We start from the raw sequence: 13180 nt of genomic DNA on the forward strand, positions 1-13180 counted from the left end.
AAAATCCCCTTTATTTGAGGGTAATACAGAATTAGCTCTATCTTATCCAATGGGAAACTTTAGAGGTCATCCTTTAGCTGTCCAGGCAGTGCAGTACTTCCTCTCGAGATATTGGTGTATAGATCCTTCCCAGCCGGACAAGGCGCCTGTGTTACTAATTGGCTTGATAGTTCAAGTAGTAAAGGAGGTCTGTGGTAGTCAAGTATGTCTGTGGCTAGAGGAGAAAAGCAGTGAATCTTAGTACCTTGTAAGCGTGAAGTCAGGCTTTTCTAACTCCTAGCCCTTATGGTTGCTCATATATGGGACCTTCTTACATTGAAGGAATCGTTGTGGGTCAAATGGATGCACTCTTACCGCATTAGGGGCCGCAGTTTTTGGGATATTCCGATGCAAAGTAACATAACTTGGACTTGGAGGAAGTTATTAAGTCTTCGGCCTATGGTTCAGCAACATGTTTGGACGAAGATTGGTGATGGTACGTCAGCTTCGATGTGGTTTGATAAATGGGATGTCATTTGTCCTTTGAGTTCGTTCATCACTCCGAGAGCTATAGCGAATGCGGGTTTCACACTCAAGACTAAGGTAGCGGATGTTTATCGGCAAGGGGAATGGGAATGGCCTGATCAATGGCTTACCCGATACCCGATTCTGCTTAACATGCAGCATATTGATCTGCGGAATATGAATGATAAGGTGGTCTGGAGATCTTCAGCTGGTAAGGAATTGGATTATTTCGCTCAGAATGAAGTTCAATGGTCGTCTATGGTCTGGTTTCCTCAAGCTATTCCACGACATTCGTTTTTCTTGTGGCTTTTGGTTAACAAGAAATTGAAGACACAGGATGTAATGGCTAGGTGGTGTGCGTCGGGCAACATAAATTTCAACTTGATGTGCTGTTCTTTGTGTTCGTTGGGGCCGGATTCTCATGAACATATTTTCTTTGAATGCACGTATGGATCTCAGGTTTGGAATGGAGTAAAAGATATAGCAGGATTATCTTCAATCGCTAACTCTTGGGATATGATCTTTAGTCATCTGGTTCAAGTGGCTAATTCTAAGATCGCCATGATCAGTAAGTTGGTTGTCAGTGTGGCAGGGTATTTTGTTTGGCAGGAAAGGAATTTCCGGTTATTTACGTCCAAAAAACGAAGTGCTGATCGGTTAGTTGATATTATTTTAGCTACAGTTTGGATGAAGCTTCACACGATGCGGTTTAAAAGAACCAGTCAAGTGGAGAGGATCCTACAAGATTGGAGTTTACCTCGAGGTTTAATTGTGGAAGATGATGATTGTGGCTAGAAGTTGTCTTGTTTTGTTTAGTTTTGTTTTTGACAGACGAATGTGTCTAGTCGTGTTTGCTTGTTACTTGTTTTGTAGTGCTACTCTAGAATGGCATGTCATTTTAGAGAACTGGGGTTTATTCTTTTCCCCACTTGTTTTATTCGTTTGATTTAATAATATTCACCGGGGTAACCCTTTACCCAAAAAAAATAGTAGAAGGATAGAGACTAAAGAAAGTTAGTTTACCCGAAGCAAAGTCAAGAGAGAAAGGTGGTAGCTCTCCATGCAAGCTATTCTAGCAAGTCTTCTGTGGAGGAGGAGTAGCACTAGGCATGTAACTTATTTCACTAGTTGAGATACACAGATTACTCAAGGTTGTACGAGCTATAATAGTAGTTAAAGGACCTTTGAATACACATTGGACCTTGGAAATCACAATCTTAATGGGCCTATACCAGAAAATCTTACTGACTTGGCTCAACTACAATGCCTAGTTCTTCTCATAATAATCTATCCGGGTCGATTCCTTCCAAGTCATCTTTGTCTTTTTCTCAGGTTAATATACCTGATCTGAGCTATGCTCAACATCGTGGAGTTTTTGATCTGTCTTACAATAGGCTTTTTGGGACCATACCTGGGGAACTGTGTGGTCGTGGTAGATCTTTTGATAAGCAATAACATGCTTTCTGGATCAATTCCAAGATCACTCTCTCGCCTGGCAAATCTTACAACGTTGGATTTATCTGGGAATTTGCTTACTGGTCTCATTCCTCCGGAGTTTGGCGATTCGCTTAAGCTTCAAGGCTTGTATCTGGGAAAGAATCAGCTTTCTGGCATCATCCCTGAAAGGTTGGGGCATTTGAGCAGTTTGGTAAAGCTGAGCTTTACTAGTAATAAGAATTTATCTGGTCCAGTACCAACAAGTTTTGGGAACTTGAAAGGGCTGACTCATTTAGATTTGAGTTCTAATGAGCTCAGTGGTAAGCTTCCTTTATAGCCTTCATAGATAGAGTAGAGAGAAATGGGAGTAAGCCTTTGGTATTCTGTTCTTATTGCTTAGTTCCTGTTTATCTCTATCTATCAAAATTGACCCTCTTTTAAACGGAAAAAGATCAGTCCATATAACTAGATCGGAAAATTCACATACATGAAGGGGTGAGGCTTGAGTCTACTTTCTATTACAAAATTAGAGTAGAAAGAAGACTCACTTCTCAATTCGAAGGCGACACGCCTTGCTGCCTTTACGAGGATTTCCCTTCTTTGCATCTTTTGTTTGAAATAGGACCGGGCAGGGTAGAATCCGGTTGGAAAGAAAGAAAGAAACCACCGGAGTGGGGGATTGTCCTGTCCTCCTCACTGACCCCAAAGAAGGTGGCTCTGCCACTAAGCAGGCCGACATAGAGGGCACCAAATGCCTAAACAAGAAAAGAACCAACTATATGCTTAACACAAACTTTCTGGTCCTCCCTCTATGTGACAACTCGAGTTTCTGACTTTCACTTTCGCATTAAATGCGCGTTGACTTTGACTGTTTAGTTGTTTGGATTGTGGACTTGAAATTGTACGCGTTGTGTTTTAATGAAACATATTGTCGTTTTGCCTATATGTGATTACTTGCTGTGGTAGAAAATAATATTAGAATTATTATTAAAACACTTAGTCCAGGTCACGAAACATGACATACAGATCGAAGGATCACGAAAGATAACCTTAAGTTCGAAGGATCTCGAAACATACCCTTCGAGCAAAGATAGGATCCTTCGACATCTTTCGGCCCGAAGGATCACGAAACATATCCTTCGACATCTTTCGGCCCAGTCTTTCTGATGGGCTTGGCCCATTCCTGTGATACGATTTAAATACGTGAATGCATGTAAGTCGACAGTGAGTTTCAAAAACCCTAGTTCTATTGTGTGTGTGTGACGGCATAGCAGACCCATTCTCTGTTGAAAGGATTTCATTCCGTAATCCAGGTTTTCGGTTAGTGTCTATATTGATTTGTGATTATGTGTTTTTGATTTATCGAGTATGAATGTGTGAATCGAACATGAGCCTATTAGATGTAGCCGGCCGAACATGTTTGATTGATCAGTCGGACATATAATCAGATTTGCTTAATCGGCCGGATTGTTTGTATGATGTTAACCTGTTTAATCGATTATGTATGTAATGCATCCGAACGGTTCAGTTAGTATGATTGGTTGTCTATACTTGAGGTTTGATGTTGTTTTAATAGAATCGCATGATAGTGAGTTAGGGCCGGTTCGATTATGTTATTGTTGTTCATGTGGTTAAGTTAGGGTTCATGAGGTTTAATATGAAAACTCCTTGTTTGATCGGTTCTGAGGTAACCGAATACTTGAATTTGTGTTAATTGATAATCACGGATAAACTTGGAAACTTTGAGAAAACGTAACTGATATTTATCGAAAGATGGTAGTTATTCGAAACATAGTTGTTGTGACCGAAAGATACTTGTCCTACGAACCATAGTAGTGTTGACCGAAGGATAGCATTGACCGAAGGATAGCATTGACCGAAGGATAGCATTGACCGAAGGATAGCATTGACCGAAACATAATTAGGTTGACCGAAAGATGACAGTTGGTCGAAAGATGACATTAGGTTCGAAACATAACATTTGGTCCGAAAGATAACTGTGATAACTGTGGACCGAAAGATAAGGGTGGATCGAAAGATATATGGTTATAAACATACTTTGAATGATGGAATGTATGCTTGATTTATTTGGCGTGCCATGCTTGGTGATGAATGTTAACATTTGTATTCGTGTACACTAGCTGATGATTAAATGTGAAATGATACGTGTTGTGCCGGTATGCAAACTGACTGTTATGTGATACCTGATTTATGCATGATATTGGCTATCAAGCACTATGTGACATTAGATTGCATGCGTATCATTGCGAACATGAACTGATTTGTTATACGTGCATACAATAGGACGTGATTAATTACTTGTGAGTGCATAACCTAGCATACCGAGCAAACCAAGGTGAGTTCACACTCTTACCAAGGCATGGGATTCCCGGGGTGTTGGGAATGGGATTGAAAGGATAAGGTTGAATAGATACACTACTGACACTATGACTAGACTACCATATTACTATCCTCGGATGTGAAGGATACTTATACTGATCACTATCCTCGGTTGTGAAGGATACCTATACTGATCACTATCCTCGGTTGTGAAGGAGACTTATACTGATCACTATCCTCGGATGTGCAGGATACCTATACTGATCACTATCCTCGGTTGTGAAGGATACTTATAGATACGATTAGTCTAGTGGTTATACAACATGGGAAGCCCCCACCAATAGAACGTACTAACGGCCCAGTAGAGCCACCTGTTACAAACGAACTTACTATTACGCATTTACTTTCTGTGAACTCGCTCAACTAGTTTGTTGATCATTCTGTTACATGCCTTGCAGATCGTTAGGTACTTGGAGCTTGCACTGGAGAAGCGGGTCGTTGTGGGCAAGGATCGTGGTTCCTACGTTGAAACTATTATGACATTTAAAACTATTAACTATTGTTGGTTTATTTACTATGCTTCCGCTACACTTTAAAACTATGGTTATGTTTTGAACACCTATCGTATTGAATGGATGGTTTACATTTATTTTACTTAATATTAATTACATGTTCAATATGATTGGTGGCTGGATCCTGGTCAGTCACGCTCCCAAGCGGTGATACTCCGCGTGTGGATTTTGGGGGTGTGACAGATTGGTATCAGAGCCATTGGTTATAGAGAACTTGGTTTTAATATGGAAAAACGTTTTTATTAAAACCAGACTATAACCAGAACAGTGCTCTCAACGATCCACAACGACGCTTCACTCCACGTGCAAGACTCAACTTCCTAGGTAATAAGGTTTATGTTTATTGCCTACATGCTAGAATTTGCATAGAACTTTGCTCGTAGTATGCTTACATTACCTTGCTCACAACTTGTCATTGCATGAGAATACTTATGTGCTTACACTCTTCTGTCATCGCACTATTCGCGAACCTTTCTCACTTATGTTGCCTTTGATGTGAAGATCAATGGCCGCACGAATTAACATGACTCAAGCCCAGCTAGAGGCTCTCGTTGCTGCGGCAGTTGCAGCCGCCCAAGCAGGTAGTATGCCCTGCAGTATAGACACTAGGATCTTTAGATCCTACATTAATTCTCGTACTTAACTTTGCCCTATTCGTACACAATAGGTCAACCCGCTCAGCAACAACCTGGGTGCACCTTCAAGAATTTCATGGATTGTCGTCCTAGCTCGTTCAGTGGCACGGAGGGAGCAGTTGGACTCCTCCACTGGTTTGAAAAGCTCGAGTCGGTTTTCGAAATGTGTGAATGCCCTGAGGCTCGCAGGGTGAAGTTCGCCACTGGCACACTTGAAGGGATTGCGCTCACTTGGTGGAACGCACAAGTGCAGATCTTAGGGTTGGCAGCTGCTAACGCCACACCCTGGAATGATTTCAAAGAACTGATCAAGAGGGAATACTGCACTAGAGAAGACATTCACAAGTTGGAGGACGAGTTGTATAACTTGAAAATGGTTGGTTCGGAAATCGAAGCTTACACCAAGAGATCAAATGAGTTGGCTGTGTTATGTCCAACTATGGTGGACCCTCCATATAAGCGTATTGAGTTGTATCTCAAAGGTTTGGCACCAGAAATACAGAGTCACGTTACCTCGGCTAACCTCAACAACATCCAGGAAATCCAGCGTCTCGCTCATCGCATCACCGATCAGGCAGTGGATCAGAATAAACTGCCTAAGCGTATCAGTGCTACTGCTACCGCTACTGCTTCTACTACACTTGCTACTCCCAGTGAAAGTAAGAGAAAATGGGATGGGGATTCTAGCAAGGGATCAGCTTCAGTGCAGTCGCAAGCTCAACAGCGAAAGACAGACAGTTACCAGAGTCCCAGTCAGCACTCCTCAGGCAGCCACAGACAGGGAGGGTATCGAGGAAACCTTCCAAAGTGTAACACCTGCAACAAACATCACAGTGGCCAGTGTAATAAGGTTCGTTGTCAAAGATGCCTCAAGATGGGTCATGAGGCCAAAGATTGTAGAAGCGCTCGACCTGCAAACCAGAATCAGCAGCAACCTCAAGCACAGCAGAATCAGCAGCAGGGTAACAAAGGGTGTTTTCATTGCGGTGCAGAGGGTCACTTCAAAAGGCATTGCCCTCAGTTGAACAGGAACCAGAACAACAACAACAATCAGGGCAACGGGAACAATAACAACAATAACGGGGGAAACAACAACAACAACAATGGCGACGAAGCTCGGGGTCGTGCTTTTGTGCTAGGTCGGGGTGACGCAGTGAATGATCCCAATGTGGTTATGGGTAAGTTTCTTCTCGACGATATTTATGTTACTGTCTTATTTGATTCGGGTGCTGATACAAGCTATATGTCATTGAAAATGAGTAAATTATTAAAACGTACACCAACACTCCTAGACACCAAACACGTCGTAGAACTAGCCAATGGTAAAAGTGTAGAAGCCGCACAGGTAGTCAAGGGTTGTAGTATTGTTCTAGCGGGTCAGACTTTCTCGATTGATCTCATACCCATAGTTTTGGGTAGTTTCGACGTCGTCATCGGTATGGATTGGTTATCCCAACATCATGCGGAGATCTTATGCAAAGAAAAAGTTATTCGTATTCCTCGCTCCAGTCAAGAACCTCTCGAAGTACAAGGTGACAAGAGTGGTGCTGTGGTTGGCATCATCTCTTTCTTAAAGGCGCAGAAATGTTTACGAAAGGGACATACTGCCATTCTGGCACTTGTCACTGACGCATCAGCAAAGGAAAAGAAGCTGGAGGATATACCAGTTGTGCGTGATTTTCCTCAAGTGTTTCCTGAAGATTTACCTGGTTTACCTCCTCATCGTCAAGTCGAGTTTCAGATTGAGTTAGCTCCTGGAGCAGCACCAATAGCCCGCGCACCGTATCGTTTAGCTCCAACCGAACTGGAAGAACTGTCGAAGCAGCTACAAGAGCTCTTGGAAAAGGGCTTTATTCGTCCAAGCTCTTCGCCTTGGGGAGCTCCAGTGTTATTTGTGAAGAAGAAAGACGGTACGTTCAGGATGTGCATCGACTACCGCGAACTCAATAAGGTGACGGTGAAGAACCGTTATCCTCTTCCGCGCATAGATGACCTATTCGACCAGTTGCAAGGGTCGTGTTACTATTCCAAGATTGATTTAAGGTCAGGGTATCATCAGCTGAGAGTCCGGGATGAGGACGTCTCCAAAACCGCTTTCAGAACTCGCTACGGTCATTACGAGTTTCTTGTCATGCCATTCGGGCTTACGAACGCGCCTGCAGTCTTCATGGATCTTATGAACAGGGTGTGCAAACCCTATCTCGACAAGTTCGTCATTGTTTTCATCGACGACATTCTGATTTACTCCAAGAGTCAGGAGGAACACGAGCAGCACTTACGTCTTATCTTGGAACTTCTTCGAAAGGAGCAACTGTACGCAAAGTTTTCAAAATGCGACTTCTGGCTTCGTGAAGTCCACTTCTTAGGCCATGTGGTGAACAAGGATGGGATTCATGTCGATCCATCCAAGGTTGATTCGATCAGAAACTGGCCAGCACCACGTACACCGACAGAAATACGCCAATTCTTGGGTTTGGCGGGTTACTACAGGCGATTTATTAAAGACTTCTCAAAGATCGCGCAACCACTTACTATGCTAACACAGAAAGGTGTCGTTTACAGATGGGGTAATACGCAAGAGACCGCTTTTCAGTACTTAAAGGATAGGCTTTGCAGCGCACCTATTCTCTCATTGCCAGAGGGCACGGATGACTTCGTGGTTTATTGTGACGCATCGATACAGGGGCTTGGTTGTGTATTGATGCAGCGGGATAAAGTTATTGCCTACGCCTCTCGGCAACTCAAGGTTCATGAACGGAACTACACGACGCACGATTTAGAGCTGGGAGCTGTTGTTTTCGCGCTTAAGATATGGCGACACTACCTGTACGGTACCAGGTGCACGATTTACACCGATCACAGGAGTCTCGAGCATATTCTTAAGCAAAAGGATTTGAATATGCGTCAACGGAGATGGGTTGAACTTCTAAACGACTATGAATGCGCCATCAAGTATCATCCAGGCAAGGCCAATGTTGTGGCTGATGCCCTCAGTCGGAAAGACACTCTACCTAAGCGCGTGCGAGCGCTACAGCTTACTATTCAGTCCAGTCTTCCTGCACAGATACGAGCTGCTCAGTTAGAAGCACTGAAACCCGAAAACGTCAAAGCTGAAGCCTTACGCGGCTCAAGGCAACGCATGGAACAAAAGGAAGACGGCGCCTACTATGTAACGGGGCGTATTTGGGTCCCACTTTATGGCGGTTTACGCGAACTTGTAATGGATGAAGCTCACAAGTCTCGCTATTCGGTACATCCAGGGTCGGATAAAATGTACCACGACATTAGCACTACTTATTGGTGGCCTAGTATGAAGGCTCACATCGCTACGTACGTTGGAAAATGCTTAACCTGTGCGAGAGTCAAGGTTGAATATCAGAAACCATCTGGTCTACTTCAGCAGCCTAAGATACCGCAATGGAAATGGGAAGAAATTTCCATGGATTTTGTTACAGGCCTACCTAGATCTCAGCGTGGGAACGATACAATATGGGTCATAGTTGATCGACTCACCAAGTCTGCACACTTCCTGCCGATCAAGGAAACGGACAAGTTCTCCACTCTCGCAGACGTCTATCTTAAAGAAGTTGTTTCGAGGCACGGAGTGCCCACCTCTATTATTTCGGATCGCGATGCACGATTCACGTCAGAGCTTTGGCAAGCGATGCACAAATCCTTCGGCTCACGATTAGACATGAGCACAGCATATCATCCTCAGACGGATGGGCAGTCTGAGCGAACTATCCAAACTCTAGAAGACATGCTTCGAGCGTGTGTCATCGATTTCGGCAATGGCTGGGAAAAGCACCTCCCTTTAGTGGAGTTTTCATACAATAATAGTTACCACACCAGCATTCAAGCCGCTCCATTCGAGGCATTGTACGGACGTAAATGCCGGTCACCTCTCTGTTGGGCAGAGGTGGGGGATAGCCAGATTACGGGTCCAGAGATTGTAGTGGACGCCACAGAAAAGATTGCGCAGATACGACAACGCATGGCGGCAGCACGCGACCGTCAGAAAGCCTACGCGGACAAGCGTAGAAAGCCATTGGAATTTGAGGTCGGGGACCGGGTTTTATTGAAAGTTTCACCCTGGAAGGGTGTGGTTCGATTTGGTAAACGAGGCAAATTGAATCCGCGGTACGTCGGACCATTCGAAATCTTAGAAAAGATTGGCAAAGTAGCCTACAGATTAAACCTACCTCCTGAACTCGGTGCAGTTCACAATGTATTTCACGTGTCGAATCTGAAGAAATGCCTATCAGATGAGACCCTTATAGTTCCTTTTAAGGAACTCACTATCGATGAGCGGTTGCAGTTCGTCGAGGAACCAGTTGAAATCACGGACCGGGATGTTAAGGTCCTCAAACACAAGAGAATCCCTCTTGTTCGAGTTCGTTGGAACTCCCAACGTGGCCCAGAGTATACCTGGGAACGCGAAGACCAGATGAAAGAAAAGTACCCCCAGTTATTCGAAACCAATGCATCCACTTCTGAGGCTGAAGCTACTACTACTGAATTTCGGGACGAAATTCCAAATCAACGGGGGGATGATGTGACACCCCAGGAAAACCAGTGAACGATGCGACTTACCTAGCTTCCTCAGTGAGTGCGTACCAAATTTCGGGACGAAATTTCTTTTAAGTTGGGGATAATGTGACAACTCGAGTTTCTGACTTTCACTTTCGCATTAAATGCGCGTTGACTTTGACTGTTTAGTTGTTTGGATTGTGGACTTGAAATTGTACGCGTTGTGTTTTAATGAAACATATTGTCGTTTTGCCTATATGTGATTACTTGCTGTGGTAGAAAATAATATTAGAATTATTATTAAAACACTTAGTCCAGGTCACGAAACATGACATACAGATCGAAGGATCACGAAAGATAACCTTAAGTTCGAAGGATCTCGAAACATACCCTTCGAGCAAAGATAGGATCCTTCGACATCTTTCGGCCCGAAGGATCACGAAACATATCCTTCGACATCTTTCGGCCCAGTCTTTCTGATGGGCTTGGCCCATTCCTGTGATACGATTTAAATACGTGAATGCATGTAAGTCGACAGTGAGTTTCAAAAACCCTAGTTCTATTGTGTGTGTGTGACGGCATAGCAGACCCATTCTCTGTTGAAAGGATTTCATTCCGTAATCCAGGTTTTCGGTTAGTGTCTATATTGATTTGTGATTATGTGTTTTTGATTTATCGAGTATGAATGTGTGAATCGAACATGAGCCTATTAGATGTAGCCGGCCGAACATGTTTGATTGATCAGTCGGACATATAATCAGATTTGCTTAATCGGCCGGATTGTTTGTATGATGTTAACCTGTTTAATCGATTATGTATGTAATGCATCCGAACGGTTCAGTTAGTATGATTGGTTGTCTATACTTGAGGTTTGATGTTGTTTTAATAGAATCGCATGATAGTGAGTTAGGGCCGGTTCGATTATGTTATTGTTGTTCATGTGGTTAAGTTAGGGTTCATGAGGTTTAATATGAAAACTCCTTGTTTGATCGGTTCTGAGGTAACCGAATACTTGAATTTGTGTTAATTGATAATCACGGATAAACTTGGAAACTTTGAGAAAACGTAACTGATATTTATCGAAAGATGGTAGTTATTCGAAACATAGTTGTTGTGACCGAAAGATACTTGTCCTACGAACCATAGTAGTGTTGACCGAAGGATAGCATTGACCGAAGGATAGCATTGACCGAAGGATAGCATTGACCGAAGGATAGCATTGACCGAAACATAATTAGGTTGACCGAAAGATGACAGTTGGTCGAAAGATGACATTAGGTTCGAAACATAACATTTGGTCCGAAAGATAACTGTGATAACTGTGGACCGAAAGATAAGGGTGGATCGAAAGATATATGGTTATAAACATACTTTGAATGATGGAATGTATGCTTGATTTATTTGGCGTGCCATGCTTGGTGATGAATGTTAACATTTGTATTCGTGTACACTAGCTGATGATTAAATGTGAAATGATACGTGTTGTGCCGGTATGCAAACTGACTGTTATGTGATACCTGATTTATGCATGATATTGGCTATCAAGCACTATGTGACATTAGATTGCATGCGTATCATTGCGAACATGAACTGATTTGTTATACGTGCATACAATAGGACGTGATTAATTACTTGTGAGTGCATAACCTAGCATACCGAGCAAACCAAGGTGAGTTCACACTCTTACCAAGGCATGGGATTCCCGGGGTGTTGGGAATGGGATTGAAAGGATAAGGTTGAATAGATACACTACTGACACTATGACTAGACTACCATATTACTATCCTCGGATGTGAAGGATACTTATACTGATCACTATCCTCGGTTGTGAAGGATACCTATACTGATCACTATCCTCGGTTGTGAAGGATACTTATACTGATCACTATCCTCGGATGTGCAGGATACCTATACTGATCACTATCCTCGGTTGTGAAGGATACTTATAGATACGATTAGTCTAGTGGTTATACAACATGGGAAGCCCCCACCAATAGAACGTACTAACGGCCCAGTAGAGCCACCTGTTACAAACGAACTTACTATTACGCATTTACTTTCTGTGAACTCGCTCAACTAGTTTGTTGATCATTCTGTTACATGCCTTGCAGATCGTTAGGTACTTGGAGCTTGCACTGGAGAAGCGGGTCGTTGTGGGCAAGGATCGTGGTTCCTACGTTGAAACTATTATGACATTTAAAACTATTAACTATTGTTGGTTTATTTACTATGCTTCCGCTACACTTTAAAACTATGGTTATGTTTTGAACACCTATCGTATTGAATGGATGGTTTACATTTATTTTACTTAATATTAATTACATGTTCAATATGATTGGTGGCTGGATCCTGGTCAGTCACGCTCCCAAGCGGTGATACTCCGCGTGTGGATTTTGGGGGTGTGACACTCTAGCACATGGGGATCGGCCCTACGCACCGAGGGTGAAGCGTAGAGGTCACTTTAGCTTGTTGTACCGGAGTGGTTCATCGTCAAAAGAACAACAATGGCTTGTAGCATGTCCTATTGATTTGTCTAGGGGATGGGATGTAAAAGAAGGCTTTATCATCTAAAGGTAGGGGTGAGCTTTCTCACTATACCTCGCTCTTCTTTTATCCCGCCTCCTTTCTTATCCCTGTTCCGTAAATTTCGTACGTAGACAGTTAGTTGCTCTGACTAGTTTTTTAGTGCAAAAAAGGACCAACGACGACCCTATCCTAAAGGAGAAGAAGGAGTAGGAGTAGATCGGAGAATCTTTTTTGATTCCAGCCGAGAAGACTAGTAAAAGGAAGGACCAAGAATGTTATATATTTCAGGAGCTAGATTAGTTGCCGATGAACAAGTAAGAATTGCCTCAACAAAAATAGATGGAATTAGGCCTAGAAATGCCATTCTGGTTCGTTATCGATTAGGTATCAGTAGGAACATAAAGATAAAAGAATTAACTAAGTATCAGATCCACCAAATTGAACAAATGATAGGTCAAGATCATGTTGTTCATTAGGAATTGAAGAGGGGAGAACGAGCAGACATCGAACGATTAATTTCTATTTCTTGGTATCGTGGAATTCGTCATCAAGATGGATCACCCTTATGCGGTCAACGAACTCATACTAATGCTAGGACTTATCGCAAGCAAATTCGGAAATGAAAGAAGTATACCG

At 42.9% G+C, this 13180-nt stretch overlaps 1 protein-coding gene across 1 annotated transcript; it reads left to right on the forward strand.

Annotated features, from left to right (window-relative positions):
* The first annotated feature begins 285 nt into the window (after window positions 1-285).
* Window positions 286-1299, forward strand: LOC110881999. Its single transcript, XM_022130112.1, has one exon. It carries the CDS (start codon window positions 286-288, stop codon window positions 1297-1299), a length of 1014 nt encoding a protein of 337 aa, XP_021985804.1.
* The last annotated feature ends 11881 nt before the right edge of the window (window positions 1300-13180 follow it).

Source organism: Helianthus annuus, chromosome 10, assembly GCF_002127325.2.
Source record: "Helianthus annuus cultivar XRQ/B chromosome 10, HanXRQr2.0-SUNRISE, whole genome shotgun sequence".
Lineage (NCBI taxonomy): Eukaryota > Viridiplantae > Streptophyta > Magnoliopsida > Asterales > Asteraceae > Helianthus > Helianthus annuus.